Raw genomic sequence first — 26,505 nt, forward strand, 5'->3', positions numbered from 1 at the left:
ACTAATCTCAATGTGTTCCACAACGTCATTACATAAGGACTTGTGCCTCAGGACTCTTACAAATTAAACTCATCCTTCATTTTAACCAACATAATTAGCATCGGGAGTGGTTGGAATACAAACACTTACGAGCCATCACTCACAGAGCTATTTGTTTAAGACGACATTATTTTTGGAGGTAATTTCCCAAGTTGATTGTTTTTGGAGGCAGGCCAGCGCGAGGGAACGAGGCGCTCGAGGAATGAGCAATCCAAGACCACACAAGAGAGAAAATCACTCGGATTTATCTTACACCGGCTCTGATCTGAAAAACAGCTAAATTAATCTGTAAATTTCCCCTTTATTCTGATGTCTACAAGAACACAAGATGTGCGCTTGCTTTGCTCTCTGTCCTGCAGAGATGCACGTTTCGGCCTCAATGCATCTTTGCAGCATTACACACACTCGCATACACACGTGCACAAACATAAAATATCACACTTGTTCTTGAGTTTCACAACTGACAAAATGTGCATTTGGAATTAATACAGATATATTTACAAATATATAAAACCACCCAATGAGGACACTGGAATGGAGGAGGCCAACCTCTTATAAAGGTCTATGAGACCTACGAAAGAACTGGGAGTGATTACCCCACTCCCATGACCACAGTATTTACAACACACATTTCCAAATCCTCTTCTGAATTCTGCTCTAAACCAAACAGAGTGTATGGGAACCTCAGATGCTATGTTATGACAATTACGATTTTTTGCTGCATGTCACTACAAGCAGGTCATGTCATCTCCGTTCAGGCTAGCGGACAAAATATCAACACTGGAAATGGATGGAACACCTCTGACTATATAAACACCTACGCTGACCAATCGACAATCTGTAATGGCGACACGAGGAGGTGTTATTGAGGGACACAGTGACCTCCCTCATGTGTGTTTTCAAGTATTATCAGGAGCACAAATGCAAAAGCCTTCTATGTATACTTTTACCCATAAGATGTTCTACATTTAGCTAACAGCTAACAGCTAATACTTTATCGAGGGGCTTTTTGAATGACACTGTTAATGAGCGTTTTATATCAACAAGCACTTGTAATCATAACAGCTCTCTTTCTCGATGAGGAGCGGCCGAAATGTGTATGTCGGTCAGCTTTGAACGCTTCTAAAGGAGGGAACGGCAGATTCCTGTTGGGATCTGAGAGTTTGTATCCCTATATCAAGTCCTGGTCTGAATCCAGACTCAAACTTGTGTTAGGTCTCTGAATCCAATATCCCAACTGAAGTCCAGATTGTTAGTTTGATGGGTAATGTGTGGGTTGAATGTACATACGAATGCTTTGTAGCACACTGCAGCAAGATTTCTCTTCGAGGACTTGATGTTTTTGGTTGGTGGCCTGAAATTGCTATTGATTCTTGAAACAGATTCTGGCTGCTCGTCCGCACTTCGGTCCAGTAGTCTTTATCTTTCCGTATGGCTAGTTACGAATTTAGCCTTTAGAGACTCTGTCTCGCCTTGCTCTGTGGTTCTGGCATTATTATGTGTACAAATTGCTTGAATTCAGAGCAACAGTTTCAGCCGCAGTTCTAGCTCTTTGAGTAGTTTCTGAATATATGTTTCTTGGCCAAGCTGGGAAAGTTCCCAAATAACTTTTTCAACAAGATCTGTTCAGGTGATCCTTAAATCAAGAAATGAACTGTCGGATTTATGGAGATTCTGAATTTTTGTTCTCAGATCGTAGGTCCTGCTTATTCTCCATCAGTTGTTCAGTTCTGAGTTTGGATAATTTCTGAATACTTTATGAATCCATCCAGTATAGAAGGCCACGTTCACGAAAATGGCCGGTCGGTTGTGTCGGGCACATCCTCTGCCGTTTATGCTCACGCCGACAATGACTTTACTGTTACTCTCTTGGCATACTAGAGGGCCGCCATAGTCTTTCTGTAAGCATGAAAAACAGAAAAAACAAAAGGGCAAAAATTAATATTTATAAATACATATAAATATGACAAAGGTAAAAGTGCCATCAAAACCCTTATAATTTGTTTCAGTTAAACGAAAAATAAGATTGCATTTGTCTCAATATGTCAGCAATTTAAATAAGTAGCCATTCAACCATTCAAAAGTTTGAGGTCGGAAGATTTTATTTGAATATATTTTAAAATGTAATATAGAAAAAAAAAAAAATTCTGTAATGACAAAGCTGAATTTTCTGCATCACTACTCCAGATTTCAATGTCACATGAAAATAAAAATATAAAAAGTCACATTTCTTCTTATTATTGATGTTTATAACAGTTTTGTTGCCTAACCAATACTTTTTGTGTAGGATTCTTTGATTAATAGAACATGCAAAAGAACCACTTTTATTTTAAATAGATAAAAAAAAAAAAAAATGTCTCTACTGGCAATTTCATGCATAATTGTTCATTTCTGACCAAAAGCATAAAAATAAAACCATTACTGACCCCAACGTTGTGAATGGTAGCTCATCCTGCAGAGAGTAAATCTAGTGAATAAACTCACCTCGCACACTCCTTCATCTCTCCTGCCACCAGCACACAGTTTTGAACTGGTGATTGGAATTGTCCCTTTGTGAAGCTGCTGGCATCGTTCATTGCTCACTATGGGCAGATGAACTCTTTTCAACGTTCCCTCATGTCCAGTGCCTGAGAAAGCCAGAAAACACTCTATTAGAGACTATATTTGGCACATTTACTTGAGAATGAACTCAGATTTGTGTGCCTACGCTCCTGCTTACACACTGTTACGCTATGTAGTTCCAAACCACATAAACCTTCCAAAATGCTTTCATCATCAACATTAATTATTTCGGAAGCTGTTTGTTAATGTTGCCCTCACAAGAAAACTAGAACTTTTTTTGCTCTCACATTTGAAATATTTGGAGCATTTTTGTGACTTTTTTCCCCCAAGCCTTGGGTAATTTCCTACCCTGGTCTCATTTTTATAATGTATTCAAGTGTTGTTCCTTGGTGTACACACAAGTTTGGGTAATGGATTCATGCTAAACAAAATAACCTAATTTTATAGTCAGTTGAAGCCACTGGGTGGTTGTCGTGTGAGGCTGGAAGCAAGACAGCAATGTTGTGTGCCTGTAAAGCTGTCAGGTGGTGGGGAGTCTCTGATGACTGGCTCTTAAGTTGAACCCACCTTTGGTCTCACCCCAGCCGTACACAGAGCATATGGTGTCCTCCTGAATGCTGCAGTCCGCCACGGGCAGCTGAATAATTCTTACACGCTCTCTTGGGAGTGCAGGTCTATGTGAAAAAGGAACAGAGAGGTCATTTCATCAACAACAAAAGAATAAGATCGGAGATGGAATATATTAATAATATACATGTTGATTAATCGGCAGTTCTTACTGAGTCAGTCGGAGCAGGGCGAGACTAGAGCCTTCCGGGCCACAGATGACGTGCGAGATTTTCCTCTCCTGTCTGTGGAAGTCATTCTCACCCGACTCGTTCAAATGGGATATACCAAGCCAAACTCTGTACTCTGATAGGTCAGGCACACTGGGGAGCATATCATAAAAGTATGATTTCGAGTTTTGGGCATAATTATTCATGAATTCATTTGTGTGTGTGTGTGTGTACCAGTAATTTAGTTTTTATTACCATTTTCTACTCTCTCTGATCCTTAACATTAAATGGGACATTTTTTTGCTACTATGTTTTTCATGCCAACAGCTTTTTATAATGAGGTGCATCAGATATACTAGAAAACTGCATGTTTGCAAGTCCAAAATACGTTTTCAGCTTCTTTGCAATTAAAAAGTTCAGAATAGATTATTTTCCCAGCTTTGAATTTACAAATGGTCTTAAAATTGAATTTTTTTTTAGACTAGGAAGGATGTTACAATATGTTTTTGTAGTAAAATGATTTTTCTTATCTCAAAAGTTCAAGCTAAATTTGATTCCTCGTGATACGACCTCTATATCGTTTTTGTGGATATGTAGATTTATGGATGTTTCATGCTATAAGATGCATGTTCTAAAACATCCGCAGCTTTGATTTGTTGGGTTACATGCTCAAGACAAATCATGGAAGCCTGCTGATCATTGACCCTGTGACCCTGAGAATCCAGAGGTCAAGGCCGGGGCACGATGGTGACTGTGCAGCAAGGCTGGAGATAATTACCATGACGAGAAGCACTGTCTGTCTGTCAGCACCCACTCCTCCCTGACCAGAGAACCTCCGCACCAGTGAGTGCTCCTGAAGAGACCGAGAGACATGAGACAGTGACGCATCTCCAACATGACTCTCACATTATAAAACATGACAGTGCAGGGCTTTACTTCTGAGGAGCTGTCTGAACACTGACTTTATGGACAACTGCACTTTATTTGGAGGGAATTTTACAGCCAATCTGCCTGCGATGGGCTTTTTAGGATAACAGACAATGTGTATACTTCTTGCTTGATATAAAGAAAGTGGGGAAACACTCTGTAAAAATATTTTATCTTAACTGTAAATATATTGACAACACCTAATAGTATCACATGTCAATAAGTCAGTAAATATATAACAAGTCATTTTAAAAACAGTCCAAATAAAAGAAATTCCAAATAAATATGCTTTATAGTCAATGAAGTCTTACTAGAATTACATACTGGTAATTCTTCACCTTTCAATAAATACACATGGGTAAGTCTTGAGTTACCAATTCTTAGTGCGCTACAAATAATGTTTGTTAATGATATTATTTAACAATGTTATATCTACATATTTTGCAAATTGCTTACCCTCTCTGTATGCTGACCATCCAGCTGCCTTCTTTAATCCGGACAGGCCCACCACCGACGATTCTCACCTGCTTGTGAACAAAACATGAGGTCTTTGTACCCTCATCTGTAAAGAGAAACGAAAAGACAAAATGAGGGGTGACGCAGAAGTTTATCAGAACACAGAAAAACACACAAATGTGTTTTTGAAATAATCTTTCTAATGTAATCTGAAGCAAAAGAATATCAGATGGAAATCTGCACAGTTTAACAACACTTGAAAAACATGATTACCTTTTTGTGGCAGATTGTTATGTGAGGGCTCACCTAAAAAGGAAGGAAGAGGAAAGAAAGCTTATTTTTGTTCTAAGCAATGAATAGGCATGAGAAATTAAAAAAAGATGTGGTCACCAGTGATGGCTGTTTAGAGTATAATTTGAGTGAAAGTGTGTGTGAGGTCTTTAGCATAGGACTTGGTCCAGCATGTGGGACCAGTTAGACCTAAGCAGCACTGAAGCTTAACTTATACATGCGAGTGTGTGTGTGTGACAGAGACAGAGGGAGTGCTGACAGTCTGAGCCACCTGGACTTTACACTCTTTAATTAAACTGAAACCTCTGAGGAAAGTGTGCTCATGTGTGTGTGAGTGATTGATGTGCCGTATGTAGATTCGTAACACATGGCCTACATTCTCAACACAAGTCTGCAGTGTCATTGATGAGAGTGTAAGTCAATAGGAAAGCAGCATATGTGGGTACATAATTGTCAAAAATCTGGTTATTGTCTGTAATGTATAAAGAAATAAACAGTCATACTGTAATATAAGTAAGGATAGCTGGGCTCAAATGAAAGTTAGTGACATTACTTGTACTTACTTGTACTAAAACATCCGACACAAGTGTGTGAGAGCTGTTAAATGCTACGAACAATTGAGTACACATTATGTTGTCTTATGTTAGTCCAGAAGCACTTCAAATGATTCAGTGAACGAGTGAACCATTACAATACTGTTTAAAAGGTTGGTGTCAAAGGTTTTTTTTTTTAAGAACCTAATACATTTATAAGCAAGAACACATTAAAATGATCAAAAGTGGCAGTAAAGACATTTATAATGTTAAAAATATTTGCATTTTAAATAAAGAATTGTTTAAAAAATTTCTATTCATCAAAGAATTCTGAAAATATTAAGCAGCACATCTGTATTTATAGAGTTGTAACTTTTAGTGATTTTAATGTTATTTAGTTATTTTAATTTTCCGCTTTGCAAAGTGTTTAATTAAAAAAATATATTAATTTGATTTACAAAATTTACACTTTACCTTTAATTTTAATTTAAAATTTACCTTTTACACTTTTTATAGTTTCTTTTTTATACTTTTATGTTCTGCTCTAACTACGCACCTCTGGTTATTGTATGGTGACATAGTTCATTCTACATTAATAAAACACAGAATTTTAGTTTATTTTAGGCAATATCTTTTTAGCATTTCACTTTTTGGGTTCAGTGGTTTAGCCCCATATTCCTCAGCTTGTGTTAGACTCTTCATGTTTCAAGTAGCATTTTAGTGAACCCAAAGGTCTCAATCAGGTTGTAATGTTAGCACAGACAACATGCTGCTAACTCACAGGGTTTGAGAGAGCAGTAATCCCAGGGGATAGATGAGCTGTTGGTATAACACCACGGGCCATGTTTGTCCTTGTCCGGGTTTCTGCAGAAGTTCCCCGCCTGCTCAGCCATCAGCAAGTCCACATCTCTTTCATTACTGAGAACAAAAACAAATCTCATCATAACAACAGAAGATGTGCAGCATTAAACGCAGAGTGAAAATTAACATATTAATATAAACATTCAAAACAGGTGCATCATTCAGGCAAATGCAGCGTCGTTTAACATAAATCAAACAGTCTATCCACTGTTTGTAACAAAACAATACATCTAAATCCATTTAAGAGAAGAGTCCAAAGAAACATCTTTTCATAAGTTCATCTTAAGCCCCAGCTGTGTGGAGCTCCTCTCAGGAGGCAAGGTGAAGTATTTAGCTTGTGCATTACTCATGACACGTTTCCCCAAGCTTTTCCACATTATCACTCAGATTCAGGAAGATCCACAGATGCTACAATTCTCCAAACATTCACCAGAGACCAAAAGTGCTACAATGAAGAGCACATGCATGACACCAATGATTTTCTAGCCCTGCTACTCTAGGGTTCATACAATGTAAACAATCTACGCCTAATGCCTGTCCGACAGTGACCTTTGCAACCCGGCCATGCCGGCTCACAGGCTGCAGGCCAAATAAAGGAGCTGATTGGCTTTGATGTGTTCATGGAGAAGGGTTAGGGTGAGGAAAGGGGTCAGAGGGTGGCGCTAAAGAATCCCGTTCCAGCTGGGTTGGCCTGCCTGCAATTTTTAGGGAATTGAGTCATTCCAACTGCTCCACGTTTACCATCAATTAGAGCTCTTCAGAATGGGGGTCCTACACTAAAATGTGTTTTTCTTCCTCAGAAAACCGTGAGGGTCTTATTTTCTCAACGAACACAAACGCAACCTGACAATCCCTGAGCTTTGCATCAATGAGCTGGCGGGATTCTGGAAAGGTCGACCTTTGACCTGGAACTTGTTCATAAAACAGGGAAGTTATTTAACGCCACACATCTCAGGGTGAGTGTGGATGGCAGAAACAACACAGACCTTTTACGGAAACGATTGCTTGACTCCTCTGAGACTTACACATGCACGCTCACTGATAATTACACATTAAACACAGACAAAACCATAACTGCATTAGAGGAAACAGACCACACCTGGCAGGAACAAATATAAACTCTTGCTATTTAACACTCCAGTATGGCTGTAAGTAACTGTGAATGCATATTTGATAGCCTCATATGCTTACATATATTTAAAAAAAACATGAGATATTTCACAAAGCATCTGTCCCATTTATTCACTCTCACCAATTTAACGACAACTTGCTGTGATTGACCCTTGAACCTAATGACAAAATGGAATTTGTTCACCTTGCAAAGAAGAGCAAAGGCATCATGGGATTGTCCTTGAGATCCTGCATAGCAAGATGTGGACCTAGTTTGGTTTCCATGGAAACTGAGTGAATGTCCATGACTGAATCTATGCGCTATACCGATAGAAATGATGGTTCTGCTTAATACTAGACTATGGAAAAATCATAGAGAAAACTATATGTGTGTCCATACTGAAGGACTGTAAACAATCAGTTTCTTGTCTCTGAATCTGTGCATGTTATTTATTCAGTTTAAAGCTCAATTGATAAAAAAAAATCAAATGCTTACTCTGAAATGAATACACACAGACATTTATTTTGCAGTCTAGACATGGATGGAGAGCTCTTACCTTTCACTGTGGTCTTTCCATGGAGCACAAGGGATGCCAGAGCGTGTTTTTGCCCGTTTTCCATTGTATGTTTCACCAGTGCCCGTATAACACTCTGAAACAACATAGCCAAAAAACATATTTTCAAACTAAAGCACATATTATAAAGGAGTTGTGCAATAATAGTAAACAACAGCATTTTCTATGGATACTTCTCTAAGGAAAATGTGTGCTTGCCGATGCAAAACTCACTATGATATTTTGTTAGTTACTTACTTACATAGATATGCGTCTGGTCCCTCATTAAAATTTCATTTTATAATTTTTCAGGGAAAAACTGTACATAAAATTGCTTTGAAAGTAATAGCACACATTTCCTCAATCAGCTGCCTGTGTTTAGTATTTTTTATATTCTATTACAGTATTTATTAATATTTTGAAGTAGCTTTAATTTTTTAATATTCAGTTTCCTTTTGAATTTTAGTTTAAGTTGCATTATTTTTTTTTATTTTTTTTTTCTTCTGTCATTTTAATTTTTTTTTATTTCTATTTAGCTTTAAATGATTTCATGCCACGGCAGCAGGCTATTTTCATGGCAAAAGACAAAAAAGGTAAATACACATGATATCTCACAAACAAATTGGATAAATCAATTACACACAGTAAAATAAAGCATACAGATTATAAGGTTTTTCAGTTGCACTTTTGATAAAATAATTCTTGTGCCAAAGTTTAAGTTCAAGTTTTCCAAACTCACTAAGCCTAAGTACAAGCAATAATATGTTTGGCAACCTCTAAATATATGCATAAAGTGAAAGATGAATGTAATGCAACATGATTAAATATAGATGTTTTAATGACCCCAGTGAGAACTTTGCTTTTAATCAATGCTGTTAACCTAAATGCCTCAAAATGATTATCAAACTCTGCAAGTCGAAGTGCTTAAAGAAACACAGCAGGCTTGTGGAAACACACTGCTTATGGAAACACAGCAGGGCTCCCAGCGCACCACAATAGTCGAACGATCATCCCAACGGCCTCAATTGGAACACCGGCTAAATCGATCTTAACATCAGCGCTTGTGCGAGTCCTTCTATGAAGCGTCTCCTGGGCCCTGCCAGTCACACGAAGCTGTCAGCAGTGATTAATGCTTGACTCATGCTGTCTCATTCCCACACTGTGGCTCCCGCTCCCTGCACATGTTTCAAACAGCCCCCATTAGTGGCCGTGGAGATCGGACCACAGGGACCACCGTACACCAATGCCAAGACAGCCAAGAAAGAGTAAATGAAAGAGAGTGAAAAGAAGGAAGAAAGAGCTACGACATTCTTGAGCATCATGAAAAGAAATTATATAGATATTATGTCTTGCTGGGGAGGATTAATAAGAACAAAGTCAAGGAAGTTTGTTGAGGGTCGTTTTGATATGCAAAGAAGGAACTACTTCAAAAGTTATAGTCTTCTTTTTTTACCCAGCCAGAGAAACACAGTTGGAAGAACGCCAAGCATAACATCACGGAAAACAAAATATTCTGAAAAGCAAATAAAGTGTAATAGGTTTTATGGTCGCTGTCTGTAAACTCGCCTGGTGTACTGGAATTTTCGCTCACAGTACAGAAATACACATCTAGACAGAGAGGAGGCAAAGCCAGGGTCAGACATGTCACAGAACTTCATGAGGGTTAAATGTCTCCGGTCAAGGGCATGCCTTGAAATATTCTACCAATAAGCTACAGCTGCCACAGTGCTTTTACCAAATGGTTAATATTTGAAACAATTAATTTTGGTGTGCACTGAAATGTTTAAATGCATTCAAGTATCAAAATGCCATGGATTTCAATAAAACAGTAAATTTCTCCCTGGATTTTCTAAAAATCAAGGATGCTGATATTTTACATAGAATTAACTGTATATTAATGTCCCTGAGCTCAGATCAGTCTCTAAAAATTCATGGACTGAATAAAAGTACAACAATGTGATCTCGTGCATGACAAATATGGTTGAGAAGAACACGTGACACTCTTGAACATTAGCTACCCAATAAGGCAATGCCTTTCCATGGTAGCTTCACTGAATTCAAAACACAGTAGCCCTGTGTAAGACAGTGTATTTCCCAGTGTTCGACTGTGTGCAACAAACAGATACTGATGACATGAAAAAAGTGGTATGTATATTGTTTTACCGTTATTTAAGAACATATGCTGTAATAAATTTGAGTTGTCATGAAGAGCAATGAGGTCTAAATGGTTAAAACATTTCTCAAGGTCTGTGTTCGAGAATCAAAAATGTAATTCTAGTACCATGGAACGCCAAACTTTCGAATGAATACCAGAAAGAAAATAACACAAACGACTCTTACCTTCAGGTTCAGAGAGTGAAACGCCACAGCGAGGGATGTTGGTGCAGAATGCCACAGGTACATTGGGGTCAGTCGTGAAGCACCATGGGAGATGATGACCATCAGGATTCCTACAGTAGTTCTCCCGGAGATCCCTGCAATGCAGATTTAATACTCAGTGATCATATATACACATCACACATGTTAGTGTTACAGAACCTATGCTGAACAGACTGAGACTGATCTTAAAAACTACAGGTTTTGAAGAATTATTTGCAGTTTATTTGAAATATAAACTTGCACGATGACAGATAACAGTCTGGGAGAAGAAACATTTAGGTTAGATTTTCCTAGTGATGACAGAATGGAACAGCATACCTGGTGAACATATGTATTTTTTGTATTTAATTTGACACTGTATATTTATCAGTCGATATTGGATATTTTATTTTGCATGTTCATCTTAAAATTTAATTTTATTTTATTTTATTTGTTGGCTGTGTTTGTCCATGCAAAACTTTTTATTTTGTTCCTTAGATTTGAGTCGGGTTCCTCATTTAAAGGTATTTTCATGGAATTTTTTATCCCACCCATTTTTATAATTTTTCATCTGTTGTGATGCCTAAATGTACTACATGTTTTAGTCTTTCAATAAAAAGACCATCAAAGTTCGGCTGTGCATGTGCATAAAGCAAGGAAGTCCAGTCGACATCAATAAACATCAATACTTAATGCATATGTTTTAGGAGCATTTTCTTACTTGCAACGGTACTTCTGTGGAGTATAAGAGTGACGATGGGGAAACTGGGCATCCCATCTCTGACAGGTCACTCCCTCGGGAGTGATGCCAACCGTTCCACGATAACCCTCTCCACGTCCACGGAAACAAGTTGTTGTGTTGTCAATGTCACCACCGTTGTCTGATTCTGAGTAAACAGTGAAAAACATTAACAGAAAGACAAGGAGAGTGAGAGAATGAAGCATAATATCACTCCTTAGGCATGATGAGCGCTGAATCATAGATTCACTATTAACTGTAAGACCGCACTGCCTGAGGGAGGAATAACAACAGCTTTATTCTGCTTAACAGAGAGAGATGCTTCCTGAATGAGTCAAAGCAGTCACTAAGTCTGTGACAAATGCTAAAACAGTAGCCTTACAGAGCTTTTTTAGGGTAAAAAGTAAGCGTTTTATGAGTGCACAACAGATATATATTGTTTTTGCCCATGAATCTCATTGCAATAAATTACGCTCATTGGAGACAGTTATTATGTTTACCTCCAATAAACTGCTAGTGCTTCAGTCTGCTAATGAGGCTAGCAGTATGGGGATTTAGGCCAAGTCCTGCTAATAAAACCCAAAATCCAACTCTCAAATGCATCCAAAACTCTGAGAATTTGAAGAGATCTACAGTGGATCCCATCGTATAAAATGTTACCATGTTATCCCAGCTAACAAAAATGTTAAAGTTTAAATTAATGTTGTTTCTGAATGTTCTCAGAATGTCTAATTTTTTTAAATGTTTTAAAACTGTTTTTTCATGTTTATGCGAAGGTCTGCAAAAACAATAAGGAAACCATTTTATGATTTTACAAACATTATGGGAACATGACTTTTTGAGTGCTGAACATTTTTGAACATTTTGAAAACATTTTGAAACTAGTAAAGTAGTAACAAAAGAGTAACATTTAAAAAATATTAGTCGAACATCCAACTAAAACATTTCAGGAGCAAAAAAGTTCAATGAATGATGTATAAATAATGTATAATAATTTGTGCTAACGTTTTAACATTATTAAAGACCAGATAAGATCAAACATTAACATTACTGGAACAATGCTTATTCACACCTTTGAGAGAACCTTGCCACAATGTTCTGAGAACATTCTCTGTTAGCTGGGATTATGTTCGTACAATGTTAGGTTAGCATTTGTTTTGCAGCATTAAAGAATGCTAACTAAGGCAGTGGTGCGTAACATCGTGAAGACAAACGCAAAGGTCAAGCAAGTGGAAACAATGAGGCACTTTTTCTTACTGTGTTTATTGTATCTTTTAAGAGCATGTTTAGCTTTATAGAGTATCAAATAGTCTTGTTAAGAATGATGTTCCTTCTGCAAGTGGGCGAAAGCCACTTCTTGCAAAAGCAGATGCACCTATGATGGTTTCCACAGGTGTAAAACGAGTGACATACATAGCTAAACTCTGTTTAGCTGCTTATTGAGATGCTGAGGTGTTTGAAAAGAAGCTGCATTCTGCCAAACAGGAAAGAGCATGGTGAAAAGTTCCTCCCAGGACGGTGATCTTTGTGAATCCGTCACAGGATTTTGCTCAAGGTTACGACATGGACTTGCCAAATAGCTCTGAAATACAAATGCGAACCCCATGACTCAGTCTAGAATGGTGAAGAGCGTGAGCGTCGGATGCCTGAGTTTATGCTTCGCTTCCCATTTGAAGCAACATGCCGTCGCCTCGCTAATGAAAATAAACAGAGGCAGCGAGAGGAGGAGGAGGGGGTGAGGGTGTCATTATAATAATAGGTTTTTGGGCACTTGTGTGTTCGAGCGAACTGGGGGTTTGAAACCCACACGCGTGTTTTGTCTTTAGCATGGAAGGTTTACATAGCACTTGAAACTCAAGCACATTTCTCTCATGCAGATAAGGCAACGCTGCACTGCGCTGATGAGGGAAAATAAACACAGAGGCACAGTACTGAAAAGACAGGGCAAGAGCTGAGGAAAAAGTAAGAGAGGAGAGAGAGTTTTATAGGGGGACCCTCCGCTCTATATTCTCCCGGTTACAAACAACATTCCTGTGAGGGTCCCAAACGAGAGGGGAGCCAGGGCTACAGGAAGAGGAAGTTGTAAATTTGGCAAACTCTGCCTCTTTTCATTCTCTTTCTCTCTGGCTTCTTTTTGTTCTTCTCTCTGTCTCTTCATCTTACACATAAGATACAGACACGCACACTCACCACACTGTTTGATGTTACAGTACTCCCATGGAGTGCTCGGATCGGTGGTGAAACACCAAGGTCTCTGGCGCCCGTCTGGGTTCCTGCAGTAGTTGTCCTTTAGACCTTTATCGGGGGATCTGTCATAGGAAGGGCAAAACGAACACACTTAACATGCCACATATCAACTATCCCTGTTCTATGGAAACTTTGATTTATAGGCGGGATACAATTCAAATAACCTCCAGAAAATACATAACATGCTCTCTGCTACTGGTACAACAGGACCTCTTAGCTAAAGCGCACAAGACAGAAGCCCGTTGCTCTGCATATATGTAAAGACTCATAGTTATACAGGTCACAAGTTTTCCACCATTAGTGAATTTTGAATAGTAGTATATATCATCAGTACACTGATGATGTGTCCAGAAGCATCACTTGATCATGTATGTTAAAAGCAAACAGAAAACAATTATTTTTAATTGTAAAAATATTTCAAAATATGAATAAAACTTTTAAACAGTAGTGTATATTGGCTGATACCCAGTATTTAATTCTGCATGCTCACTTCCTATATTTTTTCCTATTAAATACATTTTTAGATAACTTAAAGTCAATCTAAAATAAATATTCGATTGATTGAATTGATTTTAATGTTGTATTTACACTAACTTTTTCTGTAATCTGAGACTTTTTGTGGCAGACTTGTTATGTAAAAGGTGAAGAGCTGTAATGTTCAATGGCTTTTTATGGTTGCTTGAAGACATCATGGTAGGTTCACACAAAGCAGTCATTTGATTTTGTGATTTATATCAAACGGGGGGGCATCACACAGTTCCCATGAGGTCAAGTGGGTTTTTCGAATATTTTTCAAAGTTGCTCACAAATGCCATTCCGGATTAGGCTAAATTCAAAAGCATTTGTATGCAATCTGACATATTTAAAAAAATATGAACTTTGTGTGTTTAGAGACTCTTAAGGGAGAGTATTCAAAACAAACGGACATTTATTTTCGATTAACGATATTGTTGTTTCCCAGAACTAAAGATGAAACTGGGCCACTGGAAAGGTCATGCAAAACGAAAATGCCATTGAATGGAAAGTGCAAGTACATCAGGTAGCAATGTGGTCTCAACTCTTTCAGTTGCTATTCTCCACAGAATAGGTATGTAATTGAGTAAAGATGTGCAAGGAACTTTTTTTGTCCAACATGAACAAAACAGATGATGTTTTCCAAAACAAAGTGTAATTTTTCATGACTGCAGTTGGCCATCACTTTAAGATGGCTGCACACATTGTGATTTCAGACAGATTAAAGCATATCTGAGTTGTTTTCCACAATTAATGTTAAATGACATGAGGCCAATGATCCACTCACAACCCCAGCTTTCTTCAGCAAAACATTATCAAATCACTGACTAGTTTTTCAAATGATATCTGATACTTTCTTTGAAACTTAATCATCTTAACATCTGATGAAAATGTTTGCCGTGCAAAACTCACTCAAGTGTTTTGAGTGGATTTCAGGGTTTCCAGCATTGCTATGGGGTTGCTAACATGTTCTGATTGGTTGTTAGTTTGTCGCTATGTAGTTGCTAGGGAGTTCTAGAAGATTTCTGGGTCTCAGCTTAAATCAGGCCACCCCCCAAGTCCCTATAATATTTTAGATATGTATCAGGTCCCTCTTTAAAGGGATAGTTCACCAAAAATGAAAGTTCTTTTGTTTACTCACCCGGATTTTCCAAACCTTTATGAATTTCTTTCTTCTGCTGAACACACAAAACAGAATGTGGGCAAACAAACAGTTGTTGGTCTCCATTGACTTCCATAGTATGGGAAAAAAAAAATGCTATAAAAGTTAATGGGGACCAGAAAGTGTTTGGTGACCAACATTCTTCAAAATATCTTATTTTGTGTTCAGCAGAAGAAATAAACTCATTCCGGTTTGGAACAACTTGAGGGCGAGTAAATGATGACATCATTTTCATTTTTAGGTAAACTATCCCTTTAATGTAAGTCTATGGATTTTGTGTCTTCCAGGTGCAAAATCATAACTTCCATCACTTAGAAAAGTAACTGCACACCTTTTTGCAACAAGACGCATGCTTTTAGATATCATCAGTAATGCCCAACAGGTGAACGAAAGGGATTTGCATTCTTCTAAGTTTGCCAAATAGGCCAAACCTCTCAAATTGATTGAAAATCCTAACTTGAAGTCTGACTGAAGTTGTCCCTAACTGTTTGCACTTTCTGGTAGGTCTCATACCTTTTAGGGTGGAAAAGATGTTTATGTGGTTCATCAAGGTCCCAGCGCTGGCATTCCCGGCCACTCTCCGTGTGGTCCAATGGTCCACGGTAACTTTCTCCATTACACGTCATACATTCCACTATGGATAAGGAACAAGGTTGGTAAGAATTTTAACCAGGACAAGGCCCAAAAGAGTCCATCTGAGCAACGTTAGCATGCTTGTAGAAGATGACTCAACAGGGTTCAACCTTGTTTGTCATGTTAAATGGTTAGAAGACTGCAACTGTGGCCGAATGCTGGTAGTAAATTAGTGCACATGTTTGTTACACATAGACTAATCACTAACTATTAATGACTGCAGGGATTGTAATCGCATTTATCAAGAAGACAAGCAATTACAGAGCCACATGTGACCCTCAGATTGTCTAAAAATGAATAATCTGACGTTTCAATTTACTAGGCAGACGTACCACCCATTAGGCCTTGTTTTTAACCCCAAATGTACGTTGCAGCTTCTAACAGATTTCGTACGATCAAAGGTTAAAGCAACATGTAATTATTACAGTACTTAGTAAAGAGCTTAGTCACTGTAGGACCAAATCAAATATCACAGCAGATGGGGGTCACCTCAGCTAGAGTCATCTCTCTATTAGTTGTACAGTACACACAGTATAAGGAGCAGATTGCTGTAGTAGGAACAGATGTTAATGTCAGACACTCTCATGAAAGCATGATTTTCCTTCCTTGTGTTTTGTGTGTGTTTTTGATTATGGGAAACTAATTTATTAACAAACCCTCCCAGCCATATTTCACCATGCAACTCTTCGAATAGACAAGAAGGCCCTTTTTGTTGGCCTGATCGCTATCTTGCAGAAAACCCCTTTTTATGCATGCGACTCAATGTGATCTCCTATTAATGAAAATCTCCATTCACCCCAACAATGAAGCGCTTTCATTCTTCTTCAGTAGATAAAGTCTTGAATCTAATAAATTAACAATTAATTTATATTAAAAAGGTGTTTGAAAATCAATTCTCATATTAAACAGCTTAAAAAAGAGATAGCACAAATGAGATAGTTTAAACATCAATATTGTTTCTCCAAAACAGTGAACTGAGAACAAATGGAGACTTCTGAAAATGGAAACTTATGAAAAAACATGCTCAGTTTTATCAAGAAACTGTTTAAATGTCAGAGAATTAAATTTGAAATTTTCATCTCTTAGAGACCAAATTATCTTAATACTGACATTAATTTCATAGCTCTATTCTTACATAATGTCAAAAGTTTGGTTAGCATTTTTTATCCTAAATTATTTTAGTACAAATATCTAAAAAAACATAATTAAAAGCTATAAAAGAGCATACTGTGAACAACAAAATAGAAAAAGGTTGCTGGTCTTGGACATACCCTCCGAGCATTGTGGGATGCTGCAGTCCTGGTGGCGTATTTTGGGGTCTGTGGTAAAGCACCAAGGACCTGTTGTGGTGTTGTCTGGATTACGACATAAATTCTCCTGCAGATCTCTGTGCTTGTGCCTCTGGGGTAAGAAACTAATGGAGTGAGAAGAAAACATAAAACAGAAGTGATGTTTGTGAATCAAACAAGCAACATTGCTCCAAATTTCTTTAACAACATACTGTTACTCTTTGACAGTTTACTTGACATTTTTACCTGCAGAGTGAGAGTTAATACTCTTTTATTGATGTTAGCAATCCTTTGCAATTATTAGCTTTTTTGTCTTAACATCTGATACTACAACTGAACACAAGAATCACAAATTTAACTGGATGTCACATAACACAGTTGTGACTTCCAGCCAAGAACAACAGGAGATCTCAATAACTTATATTTATATTAATAAGTGTGGCATGACTAATGATATCTTTAACATCAGAACACAGCTGCTACTCTACATTTCATTGTGATACAAGAGCTTAACATGCATGTGGCTCTGGGGAAATTGTTGCATCTTCATTTTTTTTCTTATTACTTATGGAAAAAGTACAAAGGTTGAATCTTAAAACAACAAATGAATGTAGTTAAATAATGATTTTGGCAAGCGAAAGGGGTAGTGTAAAGCCTTTGGTCAGACAAGGTCAAAAACTGCACAGTGCTTGAGTTAGAGTATGCTCTTTATGAGCATAGTTGTTTTAATAGCATTTTACTATGGATATTTGAATGTTATGAAAGCAGCATCACACAAAACAATTGTTTTGGCTACCAATGCCATTACAGAATGACACATTTATCTTTCATCTAATAATGAATTTATTCTGAAACCAAAATCTTCTAAAATAAATGGGTTATCACAATAAAGGTAGGAGTTTGTATATGTGACATGGTGACCACCATGATGGGATGACCCTATAGACCAATACAGGTCACAATTATGACTGGAATATTTATTTACATTTAAAACCAAATTTTTTTCAAAGGTACTATTCATTTCTTTATGGGTACCACTTTATAGTGGTACAACTCTGAGATGCCGCTACTGCAAAGAGTTTCAAAAAGTCTTTTACCCTTGCAATGCAAATATTTGTAAACCATTTATAAATCATTGCCTTAAGCCAAACGGTAATTATCTTTTGTGTAATTGCCTCTGGCATTCACAACACAAATCAACCAAGTTCATGATGATTGATGAATACAGATAAAAATGCAATCTGTGACAAATTAGCTGACCTACAGGCCTGTGTGGTATTTCAGAACGTTCAGGTCCATTGGTTTTTTTGAGCCGATAAAGCATGCCTGTGATGTTTCAGAGGCAAGCATATCAAAAGCTGGCTTTAAAACGGTCTAATAATGTCTATTAGAGAGATACAATATCTAGAGCAGGAAAGTTGGTGGTAAGGGTTCAAGGTCTCTGAAAGGTAATCACATTTTCAGGATTTAAGAAAGTGCATAAAACTTCTGTACAGGCCAAAAAATAGGGCAGATCTATCGTATCGACTTGCAACACAGGAAGTAAATCGAAGCACCATGTGGTGCCCCTAATGAATTCCAGTAGCCGTAATGAACTCAAAGACGTGTTCTGCATTAGGTATCTTATCTTAGCTTTGTGCTGCTTTCTGTCAAACTCCCACTTATGCACAAACCCTCAAATCCTCTAAACATGACATCTGTTCCAGGCTGCATATGGCTTCTTTGTGTTTATTTTTAGATGTAAGTGTATACAAACATTTATATTTTGGGGTAAACTTGTCCTGAAGTATATATTCATAGGCATAATTGTAAACAAACATCTATTTTTGGTCATGCAAGGATGGAAGCAATTGTTTGAAAATATGCTGGCCGCTCATTGGCGTTCCTGTCATTGACCTAATTGTCTCCGTCGGTGCTCCACTTCTGAGAATCGTCGACTTACACTGACTGTCACACTTAGACTCAGCGAGAACCCTCTAACGCATCAAAGCCAGTGAGACAATATGCATAAAACTGCACATTCATCATCATTAGAGACAAATGGGGATTTTTACGACTCACAGAGTCTGTTTTGCCATTAGCTATCTAATAGCGTAATATGTGCATAAATAAATAAACTGAAACATACCAAAGAGATGTTAACAGCTATCTACACTCCACAACACTTTTGATAGCCACAAAAATGCACATAGTGGGTAATTGAGTTTAATTGCCCGTAGAGAGAGAGAGACCAATCAAGAATGGGAGGTAAAGAGGATGAGTAAGCACTTACTTGTGTTCATGCGGCGTTTTGGAATTCCAGAGTTGGCATTGGACTCCACTCTTGGTCACCGATCTCTTTCCTTTGTAGTTGAGTCCATTGCCAATGATGCATTCTCTCATGAAGTCTGAAGGAACACAAATATACAGACAAACTTTAGGTTACGGAATATTTATGTTCTGAAACTAAAAAACCCACTGAATAGATTTTTTGTGATATATTTATCAAGACAAACCTATCATTATAGGTCTATATTCTGAAATATTTAACCAAAGTGTGGTGTTGGTAACCCAGTGGGCAACTGATGTTGAAAAGACATCAAATTGACATCAAAATTGACGTCAAAAAACAGGTGAAATATGCAAATTAAACTCACTTTCAGTGTGGAATTAACTTCCTATTTTCACCCAAATCCAAACTAAATTTAAAATTATGTTACAGCATCTTGATCAAGCCTTGGCTAATATTTGACATCAAATTGAAATCAAGGTGTGCGCTGGGAAGACGATTGAATGTTTTTCAAAGAATCTCTTATGTTCACCAAGGGTGAATTTTTTCTGTTTTCTGTTTTAACATATTCATTTATTATTTATTTATACATCTGTAAATGGCAAAGCTATTTTTTTAGTATTCAGTGTTAAATGATCCTTCAAAAATCCTTCTAATGCTGTATGCTGATTTGGTGCTTTTGTAATATTTCAAATGTCTTTACTGTCACTTTTGAAGAACCTGATGTGCACTAGAAAAATGAAAAGTTTACTGAACACAAAGTTTTTAACCAAGGTCGCTAAAAGTCTCTAATGTCACTGTTGCACTTTGTTGTCAGCAGTTATATATACAGACAAGCAAAGTCGACAGAAAATGATAAATGTCAAGTCTTAAGGACATCAAGTGTTTTAGACTTCAGAAAATCTGCAGTTTTGTTAGCAGGGACAAACAGTGGGGTATTTACTTCCAGTGACTTAGATTGAAATGTCATTTTGCTGTGTCATCCTTATCCTGGTGGTGGATAGATAGAATGAGTGTATGTGTTTGCATGAGTGTGTCATCATCACATGGACACTGATCTCACATTTATTCACACTGAAACTTAATTAATCCTTAAGAGTCCAGTACTTGGCTAAGGTTTGAGAACAGCTCGTCATATTATGAAACCCATCAGTGGCAGATCATGCCAGCATAAGCTTAACTCTAGATGTCTTTGAGATTTAAAAGGGTTTAAAAACAAATCATGCACCAATGTAGACATTTAGGTGCAATATCAGTTATAAGCATAAATAAAAAAATCTATACCCTCAACTAAAGCCTAATCTACAATTTTGCATTAAAACAAAACAAAAAAAGTACACACAAGATTAAGATCTTACACAGTAAATAGGATTGTTAATGGTTTCATACTTTTAAAACCTGGTGTAGAAAAATAATAGTGCTTGAATTGGAAAAAAAAAACGTGTTCTTATATTGGCTTAAGTAGATGTAGTTGTATGAGACACTAATATTGGTAGATGTTGATATGGTTGATGATCTACTATGCATCCCAATTAGATATTCTCTCTGGCCTAAAAGAAGTTAAACCCTGTGGAAATAAGGCAGTTTTTTTTTTTACCTTTCTTCTCATATAGGTCAAAGTTGAAGTCATTCTCCATACGGACACCGACGGTGAGGCTGTCATAGGAGAGTAAATGACACTTTGCAGTTTTCTGATCAAAGTTGAATGCTCTGCAAAGAGATACAGCATATGTTAATCATAATAAATACATTAAGCATATAAAAACAAGAGGATGGTGACAAAAATTATTTAATGTCATCACTAAATACTCTTATCATATAAAGCAAAGCATAAAATAGCTATTGTTGTCAGATTTTTGTATTTTGAAGTCAGGTGATGCCTCCAAAAAAAATGAAAGCATTGCAAGAGCTAAAAGTCAAATGTCATGCAACCTCATGCAATTTCTATCTACTAAGAGCTGCATTTTCTTTCTATGCAGAAGTAACCAGAGGTCATTGACCTGACATCAAAATATCAAAATAGGAAATACTTGGACTGCTGATTTTCGATTTCCACTGGTGAAACAGATTCCAGCTGCTTCCTCTCACACTGTGTTGTACACAATTAGCTAATCCAATTCTATTTCAAATCAGCCAGTTTCCAACTGGGAGTGTGCTCCTTTTATTTAGACACACTTCAGCTGTTTACGATTACGTGTAAGGTGGAGTGTCTTTGTGCTTTAAACTTTGTAGACCTCTGTACCTGCAGGTGAACTGAAGCTTCCTGTTGCGGCTACAGCGACGTGCACATTTTCCCACACTCATCTTGCGGCCTTTGGACATGTAGGCCACATCAGGTGGCGTGACCAAGCGCATGGCATCAGTCTTCTGGTAGTCTTGCAGGGCATGCCTCTTCGTTTCTGCCACACAGAACACACGTGTTAGAATGGGGAGAAGCACCCAAACATGTGTTTCACGAGTTCACACTTACATATAATTTAAAGGGGTTAAGTTTAATGTGTATTTGGCGTGCTGTCCGGGGGGAGGGCTCCGAGCTCGGAGTTCGGCCCGAACCCAGAGTACTCCCCCCCTATGTAAGTGCTTAGGACTAGAAGCGTGGAGAAGGGGTGGTGGAGGGATGCTGCAAAACTGTCAATGGAATGAGGTGAGACTGCTGAGTGTATATATACACCTCTTACCATTGATTGCTGAGTGCTCTCCACTTGTGTTAATTATCTGAACGTGCTCCTCCCGAACTTTGCTAATAAAACATAATTTCATGACAGATGGCATGTGATTTTCTTTCTCTTAATCAGTAAAGGATGGTTATAAGCCTCATGGGAGAGGCTATAAAACAGAATATTAAATATGGAGCAAAAAAGGAACTAAGATGATGAAATTGTATTTCAACAACCCGCTTAGATCACAATAAGGATGTGCAAAACTACACATTTTCATAATCGACTAGACAGTTGGACATCTACATAACTAGCCTGTGTTAAAAACGTCCTTTTCAAACAGCATGCATTTCCTTGTTCTGCTGAACACAAGGTATTTTGAAAAATGTTTTGTGACTTTGGAGAGGATTGTGAAGACCAAAGAAATCTGGGTCTGATATTTGTGTGCAGCACCAAACCTTCTCAAATCACCACCAGAGCCCATCCATGCCAGCTGCAGTCATAAGAACTGAGTTATCGGTCAAGCACATGGTTAGAAAGCACTAATTTCACAGCCACAAACCACATTGTGAGATCAGGCATGTTTTGTGTGTGTGAAACAAGCCTTAAATTCTGATGGCAGACCAACCAAAGAACATTACACCCCATCTGAGCTCTAAAACTGACCCAAAGCCAACGGTCACGCTCTTTGAAAAGATTCCAGCTCTTGACTAACTCTGAATATTATTAGAACGTAAGTGTGTGCAGAACAACAAGCTCCGAGGTTAGATAGGTTAGAAAGGCTTTCTAAACATCTCCTTGGCTCGATATGTCTGACCAAAGGTTTTTACGCCACATTATACAGAATGTATTACTATAAAATCAATAAAACTAAGCTGTTCTAAACTTTACGCAACCAACCGGCCACATTGATCCTTCAATGTCACAGAAATACTGCAGATTAGAAACGAAATGACTAAACACAGAATAATTAATAGGCTTTGTGCAATAAAGCGGTTTTGATTTCAAAAGCAGGGTTTCATAGTGCCACACTCCAACACTTCATCTCTCCCTTCGGCTCCATGCACACTGTCGGTGACTCATTTATCCAGATGTTTTGCAAAGAAACAGCCCACTCACCATGAATGTCAACATCTGTGAAGTTTTCCGTAGTGAAACTTCATACAATGTTTGGGAACTGTGACGCTATCGATACACGTGTAATTTGAGTCATGAACTCCAATTTATTGGCATGCCCAATGTATTTCAATAGCTGAAAAATTAAACAATTGAAATTTAAAGGATTAATAAAGATGGAAAAAAATAATGTATAGTTAGTACTGGTCTTCAAATTTGATTGACTGAGGGATGTTCCAGTATTGCTGATATATAGTCCAACAGCATGTTTATTGTTTGTATCACTTTTCTTGTCTGTGTTTGCAGGGTTCAAGATCACAGAGCATGTGATTTGGCTTCTTTTGGAACTACTGTACCTTTATTGGTGGAAAAAAAAAACTACACAAAAAAGTCTATGTGAACTGGAAGTTGCAACTGATTTTATATATATATATATATATATATATATATAGTGACGTACTTCACAGTAAGAATACTGACTGAATAATAAAAAAAAGAAGGCGGGCCTGATTTTAGCACACCTCCTCACTATCTGTATCTTGCAACAGACTAAAGATTGGAGGAGGGAAGTTGTTAAGCATGTTCAGTCCAAGCCATCCCACTGACATCATCAGAAAAGGAATGCCATTTCAAGCAAATTTGAGATTTTTACTAAAGATTAAAGACTTTTTATTTTATTTTTTTGTAGATTTAATTGACTAGTAATGTGTACTAACAAGTTCATTTTGATTTCATGCAGGCTTTAAATATCCTATACATATACTCAATGATAATACAGTAAAAAATTAGGCTACATATTTGCAAATATATTTACATGCTCACAGTAATGTTATCCACAGTTATTAGATATATGCATATTGTAAATAATCTTGATCTTATAAGTAAACAGTGATTTTTAAGAACTAAACACATGAAATAACATTTTAATTATATATTATTAATGTTTTATCAAATAATAGATTGTAGAACAAAGTTTACATTAGAAGTATATTATGCTGTTGTTTATTTTTCCATTGCAGGGTGGACATTTGTGACAGCACTAATTTGTTTAAAATGTGTTTTATATGAATATATAAATATAAGTCAGTGAGCATAATCTGTATGCCGACTTTAAAAAAACTTGAATATGTTACTTTCATGAAACAGAGATACTCTGTTCATTTTTCAAATCCCAAAAGGCACCAACAGGAATGACCCATAAATAGCATCATGTAAGCTCGAGCAGAGACAGTGTTGGGCATCTCCAGAACATTGCTACAAAAATTAACCATGGTAACCTCAGTTTCCGCCCTAAAAACATGTATTACACTTATTGTTATTGCTGTAAAACATAATGCAGTTATTACTGTAAAATATAATACATGAGACCCAGAAAGACGCTTTCTCTGACTGAAGGAAAAAACTTACCTGAGTAAACAAATACGGCCACACAGAGCAAAATTTTGTAAATCCACATGTCGCTTATGTTACCCCACCAAAATACACAAGAGATGTCAGAAGTCTTGGCGTTTTCCTCCTTTGAACAAGAATATCTGTCACCAGAGAAAGTCTCTAAGTGGCTGTAGCTGACTCGAGCGCGTAGTGGACTGACTGAAGACGAGCGCGAGCTGAGAGACTGTACCTCACGCGCTCCCTCCCCTTTCCCTCAACCCATTTAAAGTCGCCTCGCCACTGTCCATCTTTCCACATAATATTATCGCATATTATCGCATTTCCTGATAGACACCGAGGCTGTTGAACCGATCCGGGAAGTAAAATAAATGCAAATTGTTTATATTGGTTGCCTGTCTAATTTATTGGAGCGGATGGAAAGTGTTGAGGAGATGTCAACACAGCTGTGTGATGCTGACTAACCTCCCTGAGGGTGTTTGAGAGGAAAGTTGTGAATTGATAAACTCTGGGCCACTCGAGTTGTTTTAGTTTGTAAGACGCGATGGCTTATTTTACATTTGGTTAACCCTTTTGAACTCAGGCAAGAAATTATTAATCACGTTCACGTTATCATTCACAAACATGCTGTCATTTTACTGCGTTACAAAAATCTACCATGCCAATCTAAGTTTATGCCAAAATATTATAGATAATAGCCTACGGTTTCCAGTTTACTTTACAAATAAAATTGATTATTGATAACAGCCACATAATTATATGTCAAATAAATAAATGCATAAATAAATAATGAATCAACATGAATCATGCTGCCCTTTATTTATTTAACTTTTTTGTGAGACATAATGTACTGAATACATGAATGAATAGATTAATAAACAATAAAAATAAATAAATAAATAAATAAATAAACAAAATGGCAGTTTTGTAATTGATTATTGATATAGCCAAATAAATATACCTCAAATAGATGGATAGATAACTAAATAAATAAATAAGTTATATATATATATTAAATATATATATATATACCCACACACCTACCTGTATTTCATGCTGTGATTTTTATGAAACATAAATATAAGAAAGAAAGAAAGAAAGAAAGAAAGAAAGAAAGAAAGAGTAACTAAACTAACTAACTTTAAAACTTTAAACTAACCAACTAAATAAATACTAAGGTACTGCATCAGAAATTGGTCATCATGCTAAGTCTGAAGTAATTATAATCTATTAAAGTGATCCTTTCAGCTGTTATTGTTGCAGTTTGTTTTATGGATTTATACCAACAGGCAGCATATTAAAGTCCTACATCTGTGAAAATTCTCAGAACTGTACACAACATATGAAGTTTTAAATTAGCAACTACTTTCTGTTGAAAGATGGAGCTCATCTACTCATTGTAATCAGAAGCTTACAATACTGATGTCACGATGAACATAACTCATCTTCTCGTGCCACGCATTTCAGATGGAAGAGAGGCAGGTTGGAAGCACGAGTTGTTTATTAAACAGCACTACATTCAAGATGCTCTCCTCTTCTCTTGGAACAGAAAGAGCTCTTCTATTGTCCTCCGTGGTGGAAATACTCTCCATCTGTTTATTTGTAGTACGTTCATTTTCAAACAGGTATTCTGTTTTGCTTTTGGATGGATTTGAGCTTTTTTTGTTTGGATATCAATTGTTCACTCAGTTTGGCATGTTTGTGTATGGCTGGTTGTTTAACCGCACTGTGTTTGTATTAGTTTAGTTAATAGCAGTAGTGTTTATGTGAATGTCCTCCGTGACTCTGTGATCGTATTGCTTCTCCTTCCTCTGATGATGGAGGTACAAACTGCAAATGCCAAATGACATGCCTGACGGCCTCATGGGGGCAATCAGTCACTGTGTGCGTGTATCTAACACTGTTTCCAGCAGTGTCATTCCACATCCTGTCCTCAAATCTCTCCACACCTTTGAGTGAATCTCACAACATATCCAGATCACATTTCACCCATAGAATTAACAGACAATCAAACACATTTCACA

General features: G+C 37.2%; 1 protein-coding gene across 1 annotated transcript; it reads right to left on the reverse strand.

The window, feature by feature from the left end:
• Window positions 1-322: 322 nt before the first annotated feature.
• Window positions 323-24,674, reverse strand: LOC306842901 (hepatocyte growth factor-like). Its single transcript, XM_079374073.1, has 18 exons — window positions 24,500-24,674; window positions 21,562-21,718; window positions 20,917-21,029; window positions 19,323-19,437; window positions 17,033-17,175; window positions 15,642-15,762; window positions 13,397-13,515; window positions 11,189-11,354; window positions 10,450-10,583; window positions 8,113-8,206; window positions 6,366-6,502; window positions 5,034-5,066; window positions 4,761-4,866; window positions 4,156-4,230; window positions 3,381-3,530; window positions 3,169-3,275; window positions 2,524-2,666; window positions 323-1,938 (listed from the first exon to the last, which is right to left on the reverse strand). Exons 1-18 carry the CDS (start codon window positions 24,546-24,548, stop codon window positions 1,756-1,758), a joined length of 2,145 nt encoding a protein of 714 aa, XP_079230199.1. The 5' UTR covers window positions 24,549-24,674; the 3' UTR covers window positions 323-1,755.
• Window positions 24,675-26,505: the final 1,831 nt, after the last annotated feature.

The sequence above is a fragment of the Barbus barbus genome, assembly GCF_936440315.1.
Source record: "Barbus barbus genome assembly, chromosome: 23".
Taxonomy (NCBI): Eukaryota; Metazoa; Chordata; class Actinopteri; order Cypriniformes; family Cyprinidae; genus Barbus; species Barbus barbus.